This window comes from Sander vitreus, chromosome 18 (assembly GCF_031162955.1).
Source record: "Sander vitreus isolate 19-12246 chromosome 18, sanVit1, whole genome shotgun sequence".
Classification (NCBI taxonomy): domain Eukaryota; kingdom Metazoa; phylum Chordata; class Actinopteri; order Perciformes; family Percidae; genus Sander; species Sander vitreus.
This window is the reverse complement of record NC_135872.1, coordinates 27807756-27832662: the sequence shown is the minus strand read 5'-3', so window position 1 is coordinate 27832662 and position 24907 is coordinate 27807756. Positions and strand designations below refer to the sequence as shown.

The 24907-nt window shown below is 42.0% G+C and overlaps 1 protein-coding gene across 5 annotated transcripts in view; it reads left to right on the top strand.

Annotated features, from left to right (window-relative positions):
- Positions 1-19528, top strand: part of fynb (FYN proto-oncogene, Src family tyrosine kinase b) — a 110793-nt gene extending 91265 nt beyond the window's left edge. For 3 of the 5 annotated variants that reach the window (XM_078274738.1, XM_078274737.1, XM_078274739.1), the window contains 5 exons: positions 3400-3579; positions 6587-6663; positions 10745-10898; positions 16058-16189; positions 17941-19528. In XM_078274738.1, the coding sequence (XP_078130864.1) occupies positions 3400-3579; positions 6587-6663; positions 10745-10898; positions 16058-16189; positions 17941-18149 (752 nt within the window). In that variant the 3' untranslated portion in view covers positions 18150-19528. Of the gene's footprint in view, positions 1-120; positions 277-3399; positions 3580-6586; positions 6664-10744; positions 10899-16057; positions 16190-17940 lie in introns of all 5 variants that reach the window. The other 2 variants (XM_078274741.1, XM_078274740.1) reach the window with 1 other exon arrangement.
- Positions 19529-24907: the final 5379 nt, after the last annotated feature.

Below are 24907 nucleotides of genomic sequence, written 5' to 3'. Positions count from 1 at the left end.
CGCAATGTGTCAAGAGACTCTGCTCTCACAGTCTGAAGATGGCTCCCTTCCATGTTCCTTACTGCATGTTCCTCTCCCCAGTAGTTAACCCTGTGTGCCTTGCCTTCCCTCCCCATGTAGAGAGTGCGGATGGTTTGTGCTTTAATTTAACGGCCGTGTGTGTGAACTACATCCCTGACACTGTGGGCTTGAGTCATGATGCCTGGGAGGTCAGCAGAGACACACTTGAGTTGGATGTAAAGCTGGGGACAGGATGTTTTGCTGATGTCTTTTACGGTAAGGAAATCCCTCCCAAAAAGTACCTCTAATTTTTTTTAAATGTTCACCTTGGGCCACCCTGGAAATAAATAAATACCTGCATTCTTAAATGTGCCAAAAGATAATTGCAATTTTGTTTGCTAATTGGAGATGAAAGCAACTGCTTTTTTATCCCTCTCCAGCATTCCTGCAGGATGATCTTTTTTTTCTAAAATCCATAAATAAGACTTTGAAAATAAGTCCCTATTCATAAATACAAGTTTTTTTTTACAAGTAATTAATTGAGTACAGTATTAAATGCAGTATGGAACTCCAAAAAGGGCAATACTAAGTACATGTTTCACATATTATGGATTAATAATCAGATAACATGTATAAACCAAAGTACCCAAAGACGAATAGTATTTGTTCTCTCTGAGGAACGTGTGCACAATGAAAACACTGGCGAAATAACCAAAGTAATCTGCAGGCTAGCAGCTGTTATTTACATTTGCTCTTTACTTTGAAGCTCAGTCAAACTCAAAACTAGTTAGCATTCTGCAGCCTTGTTAAGCTAAAAGACGAAAGGGAGGCATTGCATTTTTAAAGGAACACGTCGACTTATTGGGACTTTAGCTTATTCACTGTAACCCCCAGAGTTAGATAAGTCCATACATACCCTCCTCATCTCGCGTGTCGTAACTCTGTCTGACGGTTCCACCGGTAGCTTAGCCAGTGACAGTGACAAAATAACGCCAACATGTTCCTATTTACATGTTGTGATTTGTATAGTCACAGTGTGTACAAATAACAAGGTCACATGAGACACAGCCATCTTCTAACCATATACATACTGGGAACTATATTCTCAGAAAGGCGAAGCACTGCTACTTCTGCTACTTGGGCGGAGTGATTTGCTCGCAGCACCTGAGAAGCCCCGAGCAGAGAGTAGCAGAGCTTCACCTTCTGAGAATATAGTTCCCAGTTTATATAGGGTTAGAAGATGGCTGTGTCTCATGTGACCTTGTTATTTGTACACGCTGTGACTATACAAATCACAACCTGTAAATAGGAACATGTTGGCGTTATTTTGTCACTTATTGGGAGCAGTAGGCTAGATGGAACCGAATACCTTCAGGATCCGTGCTAGGCTAAGCTACCGGTGGAACTTATCTAACTCTGGGGGATACGGTGAATAAGACAAAGTCCCAATAAGTCAGAGTGTTCCTTTAAATGTTTATTTACAGAAACAGCTATTTGGTTTGCAGGCTACATGGCTAATTAGCTAGTCAGTTGTAGCACTTGGAAACAGCTTACGTACCCGCAAAATAGTGTGGTCCTTATTCTTCAACATTACTGCTAATGAAATGTTGTTAGCTTTTTTCTTTTTTTTTATTAACTTTATTTGCATATTTTCAAATATCATGTGATACAAACAATGTTTACACAATTCAGTATTGTACTAATATATAAATAAGACATCTATTTCCATCCAATGAGCATTACAACCTTACATAATGGCATAAAAAAAATCTAAATTAAAAAAGGAGAAAGAAACTTAAGAAGAAAGGCACTTAAATACACAATGAAAGAATAAGGTAAAAAATGAAACAATAAAAAATACAATACAAAGAAAAGGTGAATTGAAAGGTAGGCTATATAATCACATTTCCTTGAAAAAATACGTAGAACATCAGCTATATAAATAATGTTCTTATTAATAATAATATGGATAGACTAAAAAGAATTCCGAAATTCAATTCTGAAGTGATTAAAAGCTGGCCGAGTTTTGGAAAATGTAGCTTTATGGATATGAAATTGTCTTTGTAGAATGAATAGGTTGACAATCCTATGTATTGTTTTGTTTTTGTTATCATAATATAGAATTACATCTTCTGCTTCCAATTTAATTACGTAATTCTTTTGAATGTTGAAATAGTTTTCAATTCACACTCCCAGAATAAATGTATAATAGTTTCTTCTTCAGTTTTACAAAATTCACATTTAACATTGTCATTAGCTCGTTAGTTAAGTAACTAGCTTCAACTTATGTCTCCATGCTCCTATCAATCAAAGCCATACACTGGTACTCATAGAGGCTGGCTGGCTACAGGAGAGTATGTATCCACAAAATATTCACAGTAATGGTTTTTGATAGTAAAAGTTGTAATAATTTATTAACTAATTTGCTCATTTACATAATGTTTTACACTTTTCGTTCATATAATTTCCTAATGTTTAGTTTGGTCCACTTTGGGCTTCCATACTGCAGAACATGAGGGTGTGCATTCTAGTCATATTCCAGCTGGACAGATACTGAGGATAGGGTTGCTCCCAGATAACACCCAGGCTCTGGGTTCATATTACCTCACAACCCAGCAGGTGACCATCACCCGCTCAGTCCCGACTCTCAGAATGTCTGCACTGCTGCATCGCTAAAGAAGCCTACTCTGATTTATGGGCTTACTCCTAAATGAAACCCCAAAACACATGTACAGTAGATCACATGTTAGCTGATGGGCTCTGTCCTCCCTCTGGGTCACTACTAATACTCCTGCACCCATAACTGTCACAGAATGAGATAAATGGAGTACTACTTTATTGGAGTGTCTTTGCGTGCTCTGGCACATTGGTGGCATAGCCCTGCTGTGTTGCAGTAACTGGCATGCGAGGAGGAGCTTACAGGTTGAGGAGCTTACAGGCTTGCCTTTGTTAATCATCCTACAAAGGATTATCTGCTCCTGTGTTGGTGTATTGTGGCTCTCAAAGCCCTGCTGGATCCCTTCTCCTGGCTTTTTAAAGCCATTTCAAATCAAGGTCCACTCTAAATTTCGTACCCATTTAATTATCCTTCAGCACAACCTCTGCGCATGAGAATAACAGGCACGCTGATTCTCATACTGTCTCCTGATCTCATTCTGTGTTGCATGTTTACCTCATTGTCATTTCAAAGCCAGACTTTCCCCCTGTTATTGACTACAGTTGACTCACACCTGCCAATCATCTCCTCAAGTTAGACAGCAGGGTTGGCAAGTCTGACTTGAAATGATGTGATTTGAATATGAATCGCGGTTTCTCTGTGCTGATGCCAGCATGTGTGTGTGTGTGTGTGTGTGTGTGTGTGTGTGTGTGTGTGTGTGTGTGTGTGTGTGTGTGCGCCAGGAACGTGGAACGGCACCACTAAGGTGGCGGTGAAGACCCTGAAGCCTGGCACCATGTCCCCTGAGTCCTTCCTGGAGGAGGCTCAGATCATGAAGAAACTCCGCCATGACAAGCTGGTGCAGCTCTACGCCGTGGTGTCTGAGGAGCCCATTTACATCGTCACAGAGTACATGGGCAAAGGTACAGTAAATGAACACAAACATACAGTATGCATAAACAGGATACACACAACAGACATGGATACAGTTCTTTAAGCATTCAGTCCCAATGACGTTTTGCACAGTTGGCTATGCAGTTTCATAAACTCAGTTCAATAAAGGTTTCTTTCCACTTTGTCAAACAGAAAACAGAACTGTGGAAAGTCATATCAAAATGTAGAACTAATACAGCCAAACAACCCAAAGTGTAAGGCCCCACTAGCAGGGGTATCAAGCTGAGAGCTGAACCTTGATTGGTCCCAACTGATACTGATACTGACAGTTGGCTCACCAGGCCAATGCAACACTTTGGCTACACTCTCAGGCAAATTCACCCGTAGCAATTTTTTGCAGCCGCTAAACCTTGCAAACCTTGCAGATTACTTGCAAAACGTAATGTGCTAAATAATAATTTTCTCGATTTTTCTGTTTTTGTGATCATTAGCAACCGAAATCCTAATTGCGATTAAAATATCGATAATTTGCACAGCCCTCTCTTCTGGTCCCCATGTGATCTCTCCGTAGCCCCAACGTAGCTTACATTTTATGGAGGTGCACAACTTTAAAGTCAGCATAAGTAATGCCTAGACATGTGTTCATGTGTCATACATGTCTGCACATACTGTAGGGTTAGAGCAGTAGGGCTGTGGTAGAGGAAAGATTATTCATTCAGATCTAAGGGATTTATCCTTCTGGGATATGCTTCATGAATTTAGCCAAACTGGCAATCTGCACATTCGATGTGGATGTTTGTGCCAGTGGAGATTTTTGCCTGATGCTGGTACAAGAAGAAACGTCAGGCGTTCCTTAAAATCATTTGGAATGATCCTCTGAGGATCATGAATACCCACACTAAATGTAGTGTTTGTAGATGGAATGACCTATCGATGGACAGCCCTACTGCTTGTGGAGCAACATTTTGCTCTGTTTGACCTAAGTTGCGACGATAGCAAAGACATGATACAATAGCACAGTAAAGTATAAAAAATGCTTTAAATCCAAAGCAGCGTACTCTATATATGTGCCTGTTGTGTGCTAGTGTGTATTTGAGCATATGACACCGCGCACAAACATGCAGGCTTTGCAAAATGTTTTTCTATTCAGCAGAAATGTTTTACTTCCATTCCAGTCAGAATAATAGTAGCTGTTCTGGTTTGGTAAACCCTTTGTTTCAAAGAGACTGAAGATGATTAAGGCCTTCAAAACAATCCTCCCAAAACACTGGCATTTAGAAACCCCACAAGAAACGCACATTAAACACCAGAGAACCCAAGAATGGAAACTTTGATGTGCATCACTGTGTCTGTTGCGTGCGGAGGCTGCCACATGTTCAGCGTTTTTGAAAAGCAGAGCCAGTGTGAAATTTGATGAATGCCAAAATGCATTTGTGGTGATCATAAAGTCCCCCTGTCCTGTATTTATCCTCTAACTCTAACTAATGATTGTTGATGATATAAAGTAGAAGTGAAGTGAACAGACATATTACAAACCTCATGTCTCCAGAACATTCAGCTGTCAGCGGATTGCTTGTGGTTGGTATTAAAAACTGTTCCTGTAGGGGCCATAGGGCCCCACTGATTGGCTGATGGATCTGATGCTGCGTTCCAGGCAACCCGTAACCCGTGTTTTCACAACCCTTCTACCCGTGAAAGTGCCCTGGAACAGCAGTCAAACCCATAACTTACTACCCGTGAACCAGATCGTTGTACTCCCAGTTAAAGTTTTTGACGTCACACACACATAAACAACAATGGCGACCCCTGTTGATGCTGTACAGACACCAGTGATTAACGATGAGAAATAGAAATAAATAGACATAAATAGGCAACGTAAAGGAATTCCTCACATTGTAATCAAAACAATACACATATGATTGTGTACTACTACAGGTTATGTTTATTAAATGAAGCCCAAAATATGTCACCGACTAGAAATCGCTAGTATCAGCTAGCGCTAGCTAACGTCAATGTTAGGTAGCCGCTAGCTATCGTTAACGTTAGGTAGCCTAACCTGAATCCCGCCAATGGCACAATGTTTAGCTAGCCAGCTTTGACGGTGTGCCAAATGTCATTATATTTATCATCAGACGCACAAATCTGCTGTACATAAACGTCTGTCTGCTGACACCCAAGCTTGGCTTGCAGATCATCAGACCAGAGTCGCAGAAGGGTTTGTTGTGACTTTGCCTGGAACGCTACCAAGTCGTGAGTCGTGACTTGAAGTCGTAACTTACGGGCTAAAAATTGTGTCTGGAACGCAGCATGAGACATATAGTTTGTGTCTTCTAGGGGTGACCCCGAATAGTCGAATATTCAATGCTTAGAATCGAAAGAGACTGAAAAGTCCAGATCAGACCAAAGATTCTGGACGTAAGGACTGTAAACTTGCAGCTACTTGCAACGCGTCGGTCTGCAGCGTTCTGAAAGTGGCCAGTTTACACCAATGCAACGAGATGAGACGGTGTATCATCTTCTTAGCACAACGACTCTCTGTACTTCCGTCCTAACTTCTGACTTTCAGGCGTTTTTTGTAGTTGAATATCATTTGTGAATATGAATGTGGATAACGTTGGTGATAGTGAGATGCTTGCTACAGCCTCATTTCTAGTGATGAAACATCGAAAACACGTTTTATTTCTCCGATTCGCTGCTTTGTTTTAACGCCGCTCGCTCTCTTCAGTCACTCTAGGTCGCTCGACTCGCTTGTGGGCGCTCGTCAACGATCTAAATCGTTTTCGTCTCATCGGGAATCTTTGAAGCTTTTCATAAATCTTTTTAAAGTGGGTAAATAAATCCAACCGTCCCATGACAGATTTAAGTTTGACTTTCCATGATGACCGACGGTCGCCCCCCACCAACATGATTCGCCGATCAGTCGACAATAGGCAAGACTTGACCATTCTGATTCGACTGTGAAAATTCTTAGTCGTGTCTTCAGTGTCTGTATGTGTACGTGGACTGAAATCAGACATCTGTTTATGTCTGCTGTAGGAAGCCTGCTGGACTTCTTGAAGGATGGAGAAGGACGAGCATTGAAGTTGCCTAACCTGGTGGACATGGCAGCACAGGTATACCTTGTTTTATCTGTACACCTCTCGCTGGTCTGCTTCTGTTACATGAAGGTAACAGGAAGAGTAGACTGGTTACTCGTCACTGGTTTCCTGAAAACAACAGAAAAGATTTCAGAAACTTGCAAACTCTAATGAAATAGGCTTACAGAGACTAGTCTTTGTTTTTATATTGTATTATGTTTAGTCAGAAGCCTCCCTGTTTTCTAATTTGGTCCATTGTTAAAAATTAAAAAAAATTCAACACTTCCACCATGTTCACATGTTGTCTTGATAAATTCAGTATGTTACTAGTCAGAAGGATTATTTCATTAGTGATATTAATCTGCAGATTCATTTCTCCATTAGGTGATTTGTCTATGCTGGAAAGTGGTGAGAATGTTCCTTATAATTTCCTAAAACCCAAGGTGATATATCCATAATTCAGTCCAAAGCCCCAAATAACTCAAAATCATATACAACAAAGAAAATCCTCCTATTTCAGAAGATGAAACCAAAGAATTTTTCTTTTTAAAATGACTGAAACTATTAGTCAATTGTCAACATAGTTGGCAATTCATTTTCTGTTAATTGAATTTGTTTCAGCTCTCCTCACCACTGTGATTCAGTAGCTGTGTTCGAAACCGTTCCATCATTCAGTTATTCACTATTCCCTATATAGTGTTTATTAAATAGTGAACTATATCAGGAACGACCAAACCAGATTTCGGACACTCACTGAAAGTATCGTTGCGTCAGTAGATGTGTCGGTTATTTGTGTGATGGATGCGGGCGCGCCCTAGCCTGGTCCTACCAGACTCTGGTCCATTGGCCTGGTCCTACCAGCCTCTGGTCCACTAGCCTGGTCCTACCAGACTCTGGTACATTAGCCTGGTCCTACCAGACTCTGGTACATTAGCCTGGTCCTACCAGACTCTGGTACTCTAGCCTGGTCCTACCAGACTCTGGTCCATTGGCCTGGTCCTACCAGACTCTGGTCCACTAGCCTGGTCCTACCAGACTCTGGTAGATTTCATTTGTACAGAGAGTCTGGCCTCTCTCCATTGACAAGTGTTAACTTCCTTGAAGGCGGGTACTCTGTTGAAGTTTAAAACTATTGGATCTGCCCAGAGCCACTCTGGATCTGCCATAACCAGTCGCTAACATTTGGTCGTGACGTTGGCTTATCATCGCTAGCGGCTAACGGAGCGAGCTGGAAAATCAAACTGTTCCCGAACCCCGTGGGGAGGAGGGCCACAACATCATGGCCCCCAACACAACTCAGCAAAGATTGTTCTTGCTCGGGCTTTAACTTCTGGATATTCGATAGCGTTGCCACAACGGACCGAATGGCTTCGCTCGCATCTTTCTCCGCCAGCATTACGGAACTACAACTCAAACTAGCGTACGACCTCAACGTCATCGTTCTCAGCCACTCCCTCTGTTCACTGATTGGACTGGTAAAGATTTGGCTGGAGAAAACCCAAGAATATACCGCAAACCCAGACGGTGTACTGAAGGAAAATGAAAATTGAGCGGAAGTACGTAGGAGGGCGGAGTCAGATCAGGCACGCCCAGCATCATGTAAACAAACAAAAATACTTCTAATACGTCACGGAAAAGAAACGGAGCACTCTGGAGGATAATAAGAGGTTGTATATACAGTATGTTGCATGTTACATTTCCACTGCTTAAAAACGAAAGCCCGCTCCATTTTTCCTTGCTGCTGCTTCTTCTCCTCCTCTGGGAAAACACGACAGCATTGTATTGTGGTATACGGGAGTAAAATGTAGGGTACACCGTATGTACACTCAAATAAGCTGTGCATTGTGGGTATTTTGACCGAAAGAACAAGATCCAGGGTACAAGCAGCCGAAATTGGTTTCCTCAGGAGGGTAGCTGGCGTCTCCCTTAGAGATAGGGTGAGAAGCTCAGTTATCCGTGAGGAGCTCGGAGTAGAGCCGCTGCTCTTTCGCGTCGAAAGGAGCCAGTTGAGGTGGTTCGGGCATCTGGTAAGGATGCCCCCTGGGCGCCTCCCTAGGGAGGTGTTCCAGGCACGTCCAGCTGGGAGGAGGCCTCGGGGAAGACCCAGGACTAGGTGGAGGGATTATATCTCTAACCTGGCCTGGGAATGCCTCAGGATCCCCCAGTCGGAGCTGGTTAATGTGGCCCGGGAAAGGGAAGTTTGAGGTCCCCTGCTGGAGCTGCTACCCCCGCGACCCGACCCGGATAAGCGGATGAAGATGGATGGATGGATGGATTGTGGGTATTTTACAGTGGACTATGGAATTCACAACATTCCAACACCACTACAAAATGGCGAACATACTATATAGTGCACTATTTCCATGATAGGGAACGGTTTCCAACACAGCTACTGTGTCTGAAGAAGAATTGCTTCTACCTTTCTGTCTTTCGATCACTGTTAAAGACAAAGACAACTCTTCCTTTTTGGCATTGAAAGTCTTCCAGCGACATAATACCTAACTTGCCTGGTAGACTTTTATTTGAAACATATTCAGAAGAAAAACACAGAATGTATTCAGTCTATAGCAGATCATCCTATTTTGACCCACATTTGTATAATAATTAGGGCTGTCAATCGATTAAAAAATGTAATCTAATTAATTCCATACTCTGTGATTAATTAATCGAAATTAATTGCATACATAATTAACGGTGCCTGAACCGATACTTTTTAAGAAAGTAAAAAAAAGAAAAGAAAAAAAAAAGGGTACTAAACAGTTGGTGACATTAAAGAACGGCTTGTTTATTGCTAAGGCCATATGGTCAAAATGAAATGATTTAATAATAATGTTTAACAATAACTAATTTCAGTAGTAAATTGCTGTTGAACCGTCAGATGGGAAAAGGACATTTACAATAACTTCAAATGCACCACGAGTAGTTTAGTTTACCAGTTTCATTGAACGCACCGTCTGTGTTGTTTCTCCGACGGCAGCTGCAGATTGTTACATCCCGGTGTTGAATCCTCTACAGTAAAACACAGTCACACTTTACACCGTTTAGCGTTAGCTGTCAGCATTTTAACCGTGTTTAATCCAGCTACTAGCTAGCGGTAGGCTAACGTTAGCTGCTGTCGAGTATAGTGTTAACTAGCTAGCGGTAGGCTAACGTTAGCTGCTGTTGAGTATAGTGTTAACTAGCTAGCGGTAGGCTAACGTTAGCTGCTGTTGAGTATAGTGTTAACTAGCGTCATGTGCAGCGGTGTTTGTGTTTCAGAGCATCAGAGAAGAGCAGACATATCAGTGGAACCAGATAGATTTTTACAAGTAAATGTTCTAATTAATAATCCAGGCAGAACATTCTCGTCTCCCTCCTTCATTTTACAGTCCAATGGGGCTAGAACGGCTCCGGTCAAACGTCAATATGGAATGGATTAATCTGCGTTATTTTTTTTAACGCGTTATTTGTTCTCAGATTAATTAATCGAAATGAACGCGTTATTTTGACAGCCCTAATAATAATACACCTGTAATAGGATTAAACTTCCCTTAACCTGATTTTCTGATGACCGGTTTTCTGCAGGTATTTTATTGGAAAAAGGGTCTATATGAGCTATAAGTATTAGCATTTCTGAAGCCCCAAGATGATAGGGGCTCCTTCTCAAACAAGCTATTCTTCTGCTCTGTGGAATCACTTTCCTACAGATCTTTTTGGGGGGATTGGATTGACATGTTTTCTCTATCAGCCGATATTTTCCCCATATTCTTTATTAATGCACTGTAAGTTATACACATAGTAGTACTTATTTAGAAAAAGCTCCATGCTACATGTATCAGAATTATACTTATTAAAGTATAATAATTACTGCACTGAGTAATTATTGTACATAATTGTCCAAGAATATAGAGATTGAGATGTGATGTCCAAAAATATAGAGAGTATAGAGATTGAGATGTGATGTCCAAGAATATAGAGAGTATAGAGATTGAGATGTAATGTCCGAGAATATAGAGAGTATAGAGACTGAGATATGATGTCCAATATATATATAGAGATTGAGATGTGATGTCCTGAAACCAATCCCAGTTGCAGTGTTGAGAAGTAAGACTCCAGTGCTCCCTGTGCTGTGCTGCAGGTGGCAGCGGGCATGGCCTACATCGAGAGGATGAACTACATCCACAGAGACCTGCGCTCCGCCAACATCCTGGTGGGAGACAACCTGGTGTGCAAGATCGCTGACTTCGGCCTGGCCAGGCTCATCGAAGACAACGAGTACACCGCTCGGCAAGGTGGGACTTCCCACACACACAAACACACACACACAAAGTTAAATCAAAGATCCTCTATACTAATACCACATCTATACCACATCACATCGGGCAGTGCTGTCACTGCGTGAGTCGAGTGCAGATGTGAGTCACACATGCGTCACTTTGCGACAAGTAGCCTACAAGATGCTAACGACAGACTTCTGTAATGTCAATACAGTTATTTTATGGATTTCACAAATTTCAGTATGACACGTTATGCCGTAAACCGTTTAAATCTGAGCATGCGCAACTCACATCTGCACTTGACTCACATCGGGCATTTCAAGCAGCACTAATGGTATGAAACAGTACACACTTCCTGTCTCCTCAATGGGCGTGGCCTCGTTTGAACGTGTAGTGAACGTCGTGTGGATGAATAAAGTTATTAAAAAGTTAATTTTCTCCTGATGTGTCAATCTGAAAATTACTATTTTATTGTCAGAATGTTCTGGAGATATGTGGCTTGTGAAGAATGGATCCAGTATTTACTTGGGTGACTACAGGGCGAAAGAACCGCTCATAATCTGTGTTCACGTTCACTTCTTCCGTTGGAATCAACACACTCGGACCTGCCCCAAGTCTCTTAAAGAGGCGTGGTGGTGGAGAAACCCACGGTACACAGATACACAAAACTACTCTGAGTCGGGGCGTCTCGGTCCTAAACTGTCTCTGGTTAAATGCACATACTTAATACTCCCACTCACATTCACATACCCTATGACTGCATTAGGTCATGGAGGAAATTCTCTCAGCAGCAGAACCGCAACATTTGCAACACGCCCACATTAACATGACCGGCAAATAGTTAGCTGTGAAGTCATGATCAGAGTCACTGATCCTCTGAAACACAGAGCAGACACTCCCTGCTCCACAGAGACAAGGAGTTTAGAAGGCATGTGTTCAAGAAAGGAAACCTGTTGTTTCTCTCCTGATAATCACACTGAATCACACATTGTTTTCTGGTATTTGACTGGTGTATACATCAGGGGCAAGTCCAGGATTTTATCCAATATAGGATACAACAACACAATGTAATTCTGCTAAATAAAACATCAAATTCATTATTAGTTTCACTTGTTTTCATTTTGAAGAAATTGTATATCCAAATACAATTCACATGTTCTATAGGCTCAGTCTGCCTTTAAAAAAGAAACTATTCCAGTGCTGGTTCCATGGTATCAGAATTTTGGATAGTTGTCATGGGAACATGAATTGGTCATGTGACTAAGGGCTGGGAAGATTGGCAGAGCAGGCAGCCAAGTGACAGTAGTCTGATCCAATGGAAATCACCGTTGTCAAATTGACAGCACTCTAGCCTAATGGATTGTGGGGGGCAATCATATTTCAGGGGGGCTGAGAGCCACCCCGTGCCACCCTTTTAGCCCCGCCCCTGGTATCCATCCTGTCAGCATCATTACTTCATGTTTGTCATTCAGTTGACTGAAGAAAAATGTTGGGGGGTTTGGAGCATCAAACACTTAATTTCCTGCATTCTTGTTAAATTTCATCTAAATTGATAGACACAGCTATTGTTTTCCGTCAGATTGTTTGTAGATCTCGACGTTTCCGACCGCACTCGAAGGCAGCGTCATTTCACGGAGAAAGAGAGAAAGAAAAGAGACGGAGGGACTGTGCTTTGTGACACTGCAGGGTTCAAGGTTGAAATCCTTGGGAAGGATATATACATGTTTGAGCCCCCTGAACGGTTAACGTCACCTCTTTTTGGGAGTGAGTTCTTTTATATTTTTTGAGGGGGGACAAATGTACGTCTACTAATTATTGGGGGGGAGATATCCCCTGCATCCCCCAACGAAATCTACGTCTATGGTTCATTCACAGGCTCCCGGTGTTCTGTATACACACATATATATTAACACATTCTTCACTTAATATGTACACAAAGTAACAGAATCACCTCATGAAACACGGTTTTCAAATTCTGCTACAAATGTGGGTTGTATTAGTTGAAACATTTGATTTACAGTCCTCTGTAAATGTTAATGTCCTCATCTCCCTGTTGGTCAGTCTGAGCTCATAACAGCTGTTCCTGTTGATTACAGTTTGTTTGTGCTCAGAAAATTCTCTGATCAATTCTGAGAATTCTTTGACCTTTGCAATCATTTTGCTGCGCATATGTTTTTGAAGCTTTGCGTTAAGAAGTATAACCTTTGTTTTTGGCATTCAGCCTAACACAACCCCAGTTTATAGCAGTGTTTGTAACGTGATTCACCTTCTGAACTTGTCCATTAAGTAGCTTTACAGTTTAGACGATCACATTTCTATCTGTGAGCCACCAGATAGAGCTGAAAAAATAAGTAATACTTTTTACATTCCTAAATCAGAATTATAATTATAATCATAAACAAATATATTAGACATTAATATGAAATAAGCAATAAATACAGAAAAACAAATATCTGCCCCCTGTAACTATTTTAGACCAGATTGTATTGGCTTCATGGTTGTGTCAACAGTACCATGTTAATCATGCCAATAAAGCACACTGACTTTGTAAGAGAGAGTGAAAGACTTACTTACTTCCTTCCTCCTCTTCGTCCCCTATGGGACATAAGGCTTCAATGAGCCCTATCCATTGCATTGGGTCCCTGGCAGCATGTTGGGCCTCTCCTCAAGACAGGTTCAGCTGTTCTTGTGTCCCAGTTCTGCGCCAGGTGGTTTTGGGCCTCCCAGGTTTGCCAGGTGGTGTCCATCTTAAGACGACTTTTGTGATGCGGTCCTGCTCCATCCTCAACACATGTCCTAGCCATCTCAGGCGCCTGTGCGTAATCTCCTTGGTGATGCTCCGGCTTCCCGTTTCCTTGTACAGTTCATTGTTGGAGATCTCATTAAACCAAAAGATCTGGCATATTCGTCAGAGGCATCCGTTATGGAACACTTTTCTCCTCAACTCGCCAGCTCTCTGAACCGTACAGCAGAACAGACTTTACATTGCAGTTATATAGGAGCATCTTCGAGAGTGAAAGAGCACCGTGTCAAACCAACACCATCAGACAGTACAGTATCATGGCAAATAATATAATGGAATGAAACGGCTGCACTTGTTCAGGTTTTGGAAGTGAATAGGTGCTTCTTGAGCAGAATGAAAATGAGCTACTACTCAGGCAACGCATGTGCGTAAAAGCAGATTTAAAGAGTACTACCAGGCCCGGATCTAGGCAGAGACATTTTCGGCAGAAATGTAAATTTCCAATCGAACACTTCATCTAAACTTGTTTATTTTTATATATATAAATTATTATATTATATTCTGTTAATTAAAAGTACTGTAAAGGAAAAAAACTTCACTCCAATTGGAGAAAAATCTGTTTCCTGTTCCGTATGTTAGCTAGTAGTAGTAAGTAGTAGTAGTAGTAGTAGTAGTAGTAGTTAGTATGTTAGCCATAACGGTTACACTACCACTTTTCTGGGATGCTTTCGGGTGCAGCAAAGTGGGGAGGAAAAGAATAATGAAAAACAAGAAAATGACAAAGAGAGGCTTTACACAAGTTTCTCTCAGGCATTTCAAATGAGCCTAAATTAGATGCATTAAAATACCTAAATAAATAAATTAGCATAATAATCATGTGGCAGTTAAAAGTAATCTTGTTTAATCACCAAATAACAAGTAATGGATAAGTATCCATTTGAAATGGCCTGATAAATGCAGTCTGCCTAGTGTAATCTTTCCATTTCATTCGGCTCTGGGTACTACAGTGATTTGGTATTGTACCTCCATAAAGTTGAGGGACTCACAAGAGGCACGTTTAACATGTTTTAAACTCCTCACTCCCAGTTTTTTTTAGACGCAGTAACCCTAATACATCACTCTTATTTAGTACTAGAAAGTTACGACATGGTGGCCCAATGGTTACACTGTGGCCTCACAGCAAGGAAGTTTTGGGTTCAAATCCAGCTTGTTCCGGGCCTTTCTGTGTGGGTTTCTCCCCACTGTGTGTACGACTGATTGGGAGCGTGCCTATGTTCCCACAGCCCTATGGTCCCACAGCCCTATGGTCCCACAGCTCCATGTCCCCTCAAAATTAGGCTCTATGTTCCAACATTTCCTTTTTCATAAATTTGTATCAGATTTTATCCCCCTTTCTCCCAATCTGGTAGCCAATTACACCCAACCTATTATCCAGTAGCAATGGACTACAGATGGAATGTAACCCTAACCCTAACATAGGTCCTAATTTTAAGAAAAATCTCAGAAATGTAGGAACATAGGGCTGTGGGAACATAGGGCTGACCCCGACTGATTTAGTGGGAAACAAATAAGACAGAAGTGCTAATAATCTGTATGTTACTACAGCTTTCACTGCTGTTGATGCACGGGGCAGCCATGTTGGATTTTGAGCTCGGGGTACTGTGAGGTTGTCCGAGTTCCGAGCTCAGAAACAATCTATAATTTACAAAAACCCACAAAAACAATTTCCCCCGAGCAAGCATTTGGAGCAACAGTGGTGAGGAAAACCTTCCTTTTAGGCAGAAACCTGGGACTGACCCAGGCTCTTGGTGGGTGGCATCTGGCACTGCTGCTTTGGACACACTGATACAGATATACAGATAGAGAGAAATATGATTCATTTAATTATAGCAGTTGGAATGATGAACAGTGGCAGTTATAGTAACAATAAACATAGTGGAACTATGACTAGAAATGATAGTTGTAGCAGTTGAAGGCGTAGCGAGGCGATGCGGGACATAGCAGGGCATGGTAGGGCGTCGAGCAGGGCGTAGAGGGGCGTAGCAGGGCGTCGAGCAGGACCACGGCGGCAGCTGCAACCATGATTTAGGTGCCATCCCAATCCAAGGAAAACTGCAAGGCGAGAAGACATAAGGACTCTGGGGAATAAGCTCTCCGGAGATAAGTTAGTAACAAGCATTAATGGAACATGAATGTACAAAGATGGAAAGAGAGAGGAGCTCAGTGTTTCAGTCCCCCAGCAGTCTAAAACTATAACAGCATAACTATGAGCTGGTCCAAGGCAAACCTGAGCCAGCTCTATAAGGGTTGGTAGATAAATCTGACGACTATGAGGAGAAGCAGAGAAGAGTGTTACCAAACGTGTGTTTGATCACAGGAAAGAGAAGATGACATGTCCAAAGGTAATTATTTCATTTCTGCTCTCCTACAGGTGCAAAGTTCCCCATCAAGTGGACCGCCCCCGAGGCTGCGCTGTACGGGAAGTTCACCATCAAGTCGGACGTGTGGTCGTTTGGCATCCTGCTGACGGAGCTGGTCACCAAGGGTCGGGTGCCTTACCCGGGTGAGGAGGGGGAGGGTTGACCCTCATGTTGTACTCGGGTCAAATCTGACCCCTTTTCAAAGTTTGTTTCTTCCAATCTGTGATTATCCACTCAACACACGTTCCTGTGAGTCAGAATCATGCATAATTTCTGCTTTTTTAAACTAAAGAAATGGGTATAATTTCATCTAAATGAGGTTCATCATCATAAAACATCAAATAAAGGGTCCAAAAAGGGTTAAACAGACAGCAGAGGCTCGGCGGGGCGGGGCTTAGCTTTCACCTCGAGCCACTCGGGACACGTGGATAGAGCGCCCTGATAAGAAGAAACCAAAACACACACAGCTGTCTCTATGACAACAAGCCCCTCCTGCTGGCTATGGATGTAAAAACTTTTTTTGGGAGTTTTTTCACTCACTGATACTTATACATATAACTTTTGTTTAACAACTACTCCCCTTGACCCAACCCACAACGTTTGTCTGTCAATAGTTACACTATGAAGGCTCCTGCACACTGGCTGCGTGGCGTGGCGTGGCGTGGCGTGGCGTGAGCATGGTGGCGTGAGTGTGGCGGCGTGGGCGTGGCGTGAGACGTTCCTTATTTTGTAGAAAGTTCTTTAATGCTTGGGTAACTTTCCTTTCCCTGCCAGAATGTGAGATAACCTTTTATGAATAAGCGCCTGTCGGACAACTGCTTCTCAGACAGAAAATAGAACCGAAATGGAGGGGGAGGCCGGGCCTGGACCGGGCCGGGCGGGGGCCCAGAGAGGACTCCGAGTGCAGCTCCACGCAGGGAGGGAAACACATCTTTGTCCAGATGGGGCTGGTGGGCTGCATGTGCTTCAGGGAGGGGGTAGGGAGGGTTAGCATGCTAACAGATGTGCTAGAAACGTTTTTTTTTCTTTCAATGATTCACCTAAATACTTTCTGTTTAAACCGTACCGCCGACGGCCACTACATCATAAATGTCAGACTGACTGACCGACATGTGATGTGCATTCTTCTTAGAAAACTATCAGTTTTTAGAAATGATATATTGTCTCTAAAAGTGTATTATTCAACTTTTGTTTTTGTTAGAGAAGGAAATGAAAATCACAATACAAATCCAATCGGCACCATGTATCATGAAAGAATCGAAGCGGGACAAAAGCATATCGTCCCAGCCCTGTGACACATTGTAAGCAGTATGGAGTGACACACACACACACACACACACACACACACACACGCAATTGACTCACATCTGGAGCTCACTACAGTCCGAGCGGTGCCGTTTGAAAAGCAAGATTCCGACAGTGAGAAAACAAAATGAAAAGAGGGAACCCAGATGTTGTGTCTGATCTGAATCTCCCGCTGTAGCTTCATCCATTCTTCTCCAGCTGTGAACAGAGTGATTAGAGCAGACCTGGGATCTGTTTCAAGTGTGAGAAGGAATGAACAGGGTGTGCATCCTTACGTAAAAGTATTATTTTTCTCCCAAAATATGAAGTAGTTGAGTGAGAGTAAAAAAGCAACATTAAAACTACTCCAGGGTCATGTAATGGAGCAAATGTAACTCATTAGAGAATCCTCTGGTTTTGTTTTCGACTAAAGAGAGTGATTGGGAGACTGCAGATTGAAGATCAACAGATTGGAAGCAGTGGGATTGTGTTTGTGTTGAAGGTCACCAAGGCAAAAACAAAGCAGTCGGTCTCCACGCAGCTGCCATATTGATCTGTTTAAGAGCCCCTGGTGCACTTACTCACCTTCTGCGTGTGCTTCATTTTTCAGGCATGAACAACCGCGAGGTGCTGGAGCAGGTGGAGCGAGGCTACAGGATGCCGTGCCCCCAGGACTGCCCCATCTCAATGCACGAGCTCATGCTGCAGTGCTGGAAGAAGGACGCAGAGGAGCGGCCCACCTTCGAGTACCTGCAAGCCTTCTTGGAGGACTACTTCACAGCCACCGAGCCTCAGTACCAGCCAGGGGACAACCTCTAGACCCCCTGTCTCGCACAGGGGGTCGGCCTGGGGGCTGGGGCAGGACTGGCCCAATCAGCGCTGTTACAAAAACTCTGGAGCCTTCCCAGCCAGGCCTTTATTTTAGGGATCTGTACAGCTTCCTCAGCTCAACCCGAGCATTTCCAGTTCAACCACCAACCCCTAAAACCCAACCCTCGGTCTCCGACACACCCCGCCGCTGTCTGCCACAAGTCCGGGAAGTTGAGGAGGTGGAGGATGGACGGAGTTAACTGGGAGTTGTGTTAATGCAATATATTCAATGTAAATAAGAAAGGCTTGTTTTAGTTTCATTTGTTTGCTTTAAGATTTTATTTTCTCCTGCACAAAATAATAATGACAAACATGACGAAGGCAAAAGAAAAGTACATTGTACGTGTATTATACTGCAGCTCCTGTATTATGTTCTAGAGATTGAATTGGAAGCCTCCATATATTTTTTTCTAATTTTCCATAATGTGTAAAAAAAAACATTCTGCCCCAGATTATTGCTTTTATTCCTGACTTTTCAGTTGGTAGTATTGCAGAGGCTTCTTCAGACGAGCATGACACAGTCCTCCATCGGCCTTCTGATCTTCTCTAGCATCCCCCCCCCTCAAAAAAAAAAAGAGCCTCCGCTTCCTCAGAGCGATTGTTGCTGTACGGAACAAGGTCCTTCTACAAACGATATACACAGTCACATTTTTGTGAATGACAGCTGAGCGTGCAAGGATTTTGAACATATCCCTCCTCGCTTATAACTTTGAAACAATTTGGGTGGAAAATCTTTTTTGTTTAGCTGGAAAAAAGAAAGGTTGAGTTAATTTAAGAGAGTATGTATGACTTATTGGTCGCTCCTCGCCAGGACGGCCTTTTTTCAGGGGAAGTCTGCGGGGACGGTGGCGTTTTCCTGCAGCTGAACCTGAACCAGCTCCCCTCCCGACTTATTTCTTCTTTTATGTTTTACTGACACGGTTATATTCTATCAGTATTTTGAGTCTTTGCTTTGAGTATGTTCTTATTTAACCCTTTTAAAATGATCCCAGATGTACTGTATGATCAGAGGAGGCTTGGGGGCCGATTCACGTTGCAATTCAGAATTGAAAATAAAGATTTTAAGGTTTGAATTCACAAAGGAACGCATTGAATTGAAAACGGATCCAACCCACCCTGATCTGATCTTAATGCAGATGGTTTGGTGGCCAATGGAAAAGCCTTCATTTGTCAGTTGTACAGCTAAATGGTTTTAAGTGTCGCTAACTTCCCTCCTTTATATCTTTTAATTTCCTTTTTTTTTTAACACAACTTGTTTTGTTAATTCAGTGATTTGGCGTTTGGAATTCAGAAAAGAACAATAAACATTTTACACTCTTTCCAACACACTTCCCTTCCACATGCCAGTGTTTGTGTGTTGAAACCATGACATGCTTCTGTGTGTGAAGTCAAATCCAGCACGCTGTCTGAGGAGAGGAGAAAAGATAATATTTAGTATCATATTTAGTATCACTAAAACTTTCATAAAGCCAGAGACATATCCAGATTTAACTCTTCAATATGGGGCTAGCCTCAAAAACACTACATCCCACAGTTCCTGTGAAGCAACTCCATAGACACAACTAGTTTGTAAAGCAGTTTCTCTGTTATAAATAAGTCTCAAGTCCAAGCTGTGATAACCCTAATGACATCATCAGGGTTATTTTTCAGAATCCAGAAAGCTGTCTTTCCATTACATATATTTTTATGCATTTTGAAGTCTATTTGCTCCTAGCTGCATTGCCAGACCTTCCTCCACAGCGCTGCCGAGAAGGGTCTGGCTAGTCCACACAGCATTCTGGGATGGGAGAAAACTGGCTCTGGTTTATTGGCTTTTATTTAAACCAATCACAATCATCTTGGGCGGTGCTCAACTCCACACGGATCCCGGTGCCTCTGCAAAATAGCCTCAGGAAGGAACTTGTTTTGGTGGAACATGTGTACGTGCAAAAGTAGTTTTAGTCGTTCAACAGAAACCTCCGATTGGACAGATAGTCTAGCTAGCTGTCTGGATTTACCCTGCAGAGATCTGAGGAGCAGTTAACCATAGTCCTCACAAATCCACCAGGGGTTAGAACGCCAACACAGAGACAGAGGAAGGGGACGGACATCCGGCCGAAAACGAGGGACTTCCGGCGGAACTTCCGACGGCACCTGAACAATCCCGGAAATGAAACGTTGTCGGCAGCCTATAGACTAGTGCCAGGTAGACACAGTGCTGAACACCATAAAGCCTGGAGCAGGGGAAACAGTAGCAAGCACTTTTTGTCCTTTTTTCTATTTAAAGGGTTTTGCCCCACGTTGGAGTGCTTAATTCTGTATGCACTGTGTGGTTCTTGTCATTTCTAACATGGTCCCTGACAGGCTTCCCACACAGCCAGTTGTGTTATTGAGACAACCAAACTGAAGGGGATACTGCTTCTAATGAATTTAAAACAGATTCAAGTGTGATGGAGCCAAACAGATGAATGATAAAACCCCAATTAGCATGCAGTTATAGTTTAAAAAAAGACCAACAATTCATATATTTTTCTCGGAACTTTACTCGCCTGAAAAAAATGTATTCTTGATTATAACAAACCATGTAATCAGAACTGAAATGAGTCCAGTTGTGTCAGTATTGTACATACAGACCCAAGCCCTGTAGCCATAGAATAGGACCCTACACAGACTTGGTTTCGACTGAATATAATTTAGACCTGGCAGCAAGTCTGAGTGGGACCTCTAGTTATATTTCCTCTTGAGATGAAAGAACAGACCTTTCTCACAGGGCAGCGACTTTTCAAGTGCCATATCAGGAAAAACACAGGTGAAACTAATTTAATCATTAATGATTTTATCTGGGTGTCCCAGTCGCCTAAACCAAGCCAGTGAGCAGGGCACTGGCCCGCCAAGATGGAATGCAGCCAATATTTATGTTATTACACCAGTGTCTGACAAATCGATATGGGTGCCATGAGAAAGGTCTATTGCAGTCCTCGCCTTTGTTTGTCCTCTACTGTTTGATGGATCAATACTGGTGGGAGGTGTAAAGGTTTACCCAGGTCAAAGTTTCCCATGCACCTCAATTCAGCAATTCAATGCAATTTTATTCATAGTGTCAAATCACAACAGGAGTTATATCAGGACACTTTACAGATGGAGTAAGTCTAGGCCACGCTATAATTTACAAAGACCCAACAATTTCCCACAAGCTAGCATTTGGTGCGTCAGCGGCGAGGAAGAAATTCTTCAGAAACCTTCGAAAGACCCAGGCTCTTGGTGGGCACAGAGACACTGATACAGATATACAGATATGGAGAAATATGATTCATAATACAGTAATTATAGCAGTTGGTATGATGAACAATGCCAGTGGCAATTGTAGTACCAATAAGGACTATGACTAGAACTAATAGTAGGAGCAGTGCAGGGCGTAGCAGGGCGTTGAGCAGGACCACGGAAGCAGATGCAACCACGGTCCAGGTGCCACCCCAATCCATGGAAAACTACGAGGTGAGAAAACATAAGGATAAGCTCCTTGGAGCTAAGTTACAGAACAACTGTTTTCTGTTAGACCTCAAAACTCATCGGTTCAAGAGACATTTCATGTCCTCTCCACCATCCTTTACCATCTTCCTGCTGTTGACTCTGTCCTCAGCTATCCTTGTATCTTCTCTCCAAGCACTTTCATCTCAAACTGGAATTTAAATTTCTGGACAGGTATATTCCTCACGGCTGTACCCTTACCTCCTGTATGTGTTGCTATTAGTTACTGGGTGGATTCTGAGCTAATCTATTGTTGCTCTGCATAAAGGAAGCACATAAGCTACTAGCTTTACGGCATTTATTTTATGACGCTGTCAATTCTACTTTTTTTATACCCTGAAGTATTTAGGCTAATGTGTGTTGATGCATTTTTTATATCATTTCACAATCCATGTGAGTACATGAAATTGGTCTATTGACACAATTTTGGTCATTTTTAGCCTTGCTTGCAGCATGGCTCTAGGCATGACAATATCAGTTTACATCTTTGGCCCAGACAGAAATTTCTGAACAACTATTTGGATGGACTGTTATACAATTTCATACACATATTAATGGTGCCCAGAGGATGAAACCTGATAACTTCAGTGATCCCAGCAGACACCGTGTTCGAGTAAAATTAAAACTCTCCTCTTCGATGAAGCTTATAGTTAGGGAGTGAGGAGTTGCAGCGTTTGCCTAGACAGGCGGGGAAGGGTGTATCGCTACAGACACAGCACCCCTCCTCTTCTCTGCTTCTCTTCATAGTCCTAATCGACTACCAACCCTTATAGAGCTGGCTCAGGTTTGCCTTGGACCAGCTCATAGTTATGCTGTTATAGTTTTAGACTGCTGGGGGACTGAAACACTGAGCTCCTCTCTCTTTCCATCTTTGTACATTCATGTTCCATTAATGCTTGTTACTAACTTAGCTCTGGAGAGCTTATTCCTCAGAGTCCTTATGTTTTCTCGCCTTGCAGTTTTCCATGGATTGGAGTGGCACCTAAATCATGGTTGCAGCTGCCGTGGTCTTGCTCGACGCCCTACTTTGCCCCGCTACACCCTGCTATGCCGCGCAACGCCCTGCTGTGCCGTACTATGCTCCGCAGTGCCCTGCCATGCCCTACTATGCTCCACAATGCCCCGCAATGCCCCGCTACACCCTGCTACGCCCCACATCGCCCCACCCTGAACTGCTACAACTATTATTTCTAGTCATAGTTCCACTATTTTTATTGTTACTATAACTGTCACTGTTTAACACTCCAACTGCTATAATTATTATGAATCATATTTCTCTATATCTGTATCAGTGTCTCTGTGTCCCAAATGGCAGCGACAGATGCTCGTCCACCAAGAGCCTGGGTCAGTCCCAGGTTTCTGCCTAAAGGAAGGTTTTCCTCACCACTGAATTATTGGAATTGTTGGGTCTTTGTAAATTATAGAGTGTGGTCTAGACCTACTCTATCTGTAAAAGTGTCTTGAGATAACTCTTGTTATGATTTGATACAATAAATAAAATGGAATTGAATTGAATTGATCCCCTGACTTTTTATCTAGTGCTATCATTCAGCCTACCACCAACCATCCCAACAGCTGGAACATTTGGATTTCTCAATTAAGAATTTTAGCTTATTTGTCCTTTTGTAACACAAACCTTTCACTGTTTTTTTTCATTCCTTTAACTTTGTTTGTAGTTGCAGCTATCCAGTAGAAAAACACACAAACCAGTCCTTGGAAAAATGGATTCTCTGATCAATAAGGTGCCAGCTAGCCTGTGGGAAGCACTATTCCACCTGACGAGTTTGAACACAAATCATTACTATAACTTCTATTCACAGAAATTTAGAAAATACTTTGGTTAATTCATAACATAGTTTCATTTTGTGCCATCAGTTATTGGCATCATTGAGTATCATTTAGGAACAACTGAGCCTGACCCCTCCTCCTGAAGCTTTATGGGGGCACAGCTGGAGCTGGCTCATCCATCCCTCCTCATCTCTTTCATAGTTTTTATATTGTGGAGACATAACCAGCTGCTATACACCCCTGTGGCAGAAGTCACTTCTGTATGACACCTTCATAGCTCCTAGAACACAGCACGGAGGATATATATATATAGACACCAGGTATGTCTGACTTTATCCATTGTAATATTGCTGTTTTGATCCAGATGAAGATAATAAACCTGTGATTTTGATAATGAACTGTGAAAAGACAAAGAGATGACTGAAACATTCTACCTTGATTATGTTAAGTTAAAGTGAGCCTCAGTAAGACAAGCATTAGACTGCTATTTTTATTTTCTTTATTTTGTATTGATTTTGTATTCATATTTTTTATTTGTATTTTGTATTCTTATGTTTTATTTAACCATCAATGTTCTAAAAACAAAACAAACACAAAAACATAAACACAAACGTAGACAAATTATTCAGAATTTAACAAAGAACAAAAAAAAAGGATAAGTTCGAGAAGGAGCAGGCGGAAGTAGAATGATTATAAAATCTTCCCTTATTTCACAATATCATATTATTACAAAACCAAAAAAAATATGCGTATATGAAATTTTAGGTCATATAATAACTTACACAATACACAACATACAACAAAACACTTACATTACCATTTATTACCTATGTTTAGGTCACCTTTTTATACTGGTCAAGTATTGTTTCCGTTAATCTATTTTTGAACTGTACAGCATTATGGCTCTGTTTGATTTCATTGTTTAGTCCATTCCATATGGTCACCCCACAAACTGAAATACACATGCTTTTAACAGTAGTTTGCACAACAGGTTGTTTGACTATGAATGAACCTCTTAGCGATAGCATCAAGATAACAGTGGATCAGTGTACTGTTATTAAGTAACACTGGACAGCTATTTTCCCGGCAGTTAGAGAGACAGAAACCTCCACTGCAGTACTCCCAGGTGAGACCCACCCAAACAGACAGATCAGCTTTCATCCAGCGTTTACTGAGTCATCAGCTGAATGGCTCACTTTAACTGGAAACTTGATCAAGTTCTTTTTGTTACTGTAACATATGAGGACCTGTCTACTCTCCGTGTGCAAGTTCTGATAGTTGAGCAAAGCATTTATGAGAGTAAAGACACATTAGTTATGCAGACAAATAGGCTAAAAAGATCAAATGGCCTTTGATATACAACCAAAAGTAAATTAAATGCAAATTACAGATCCAAATACCCTAATGTTTCT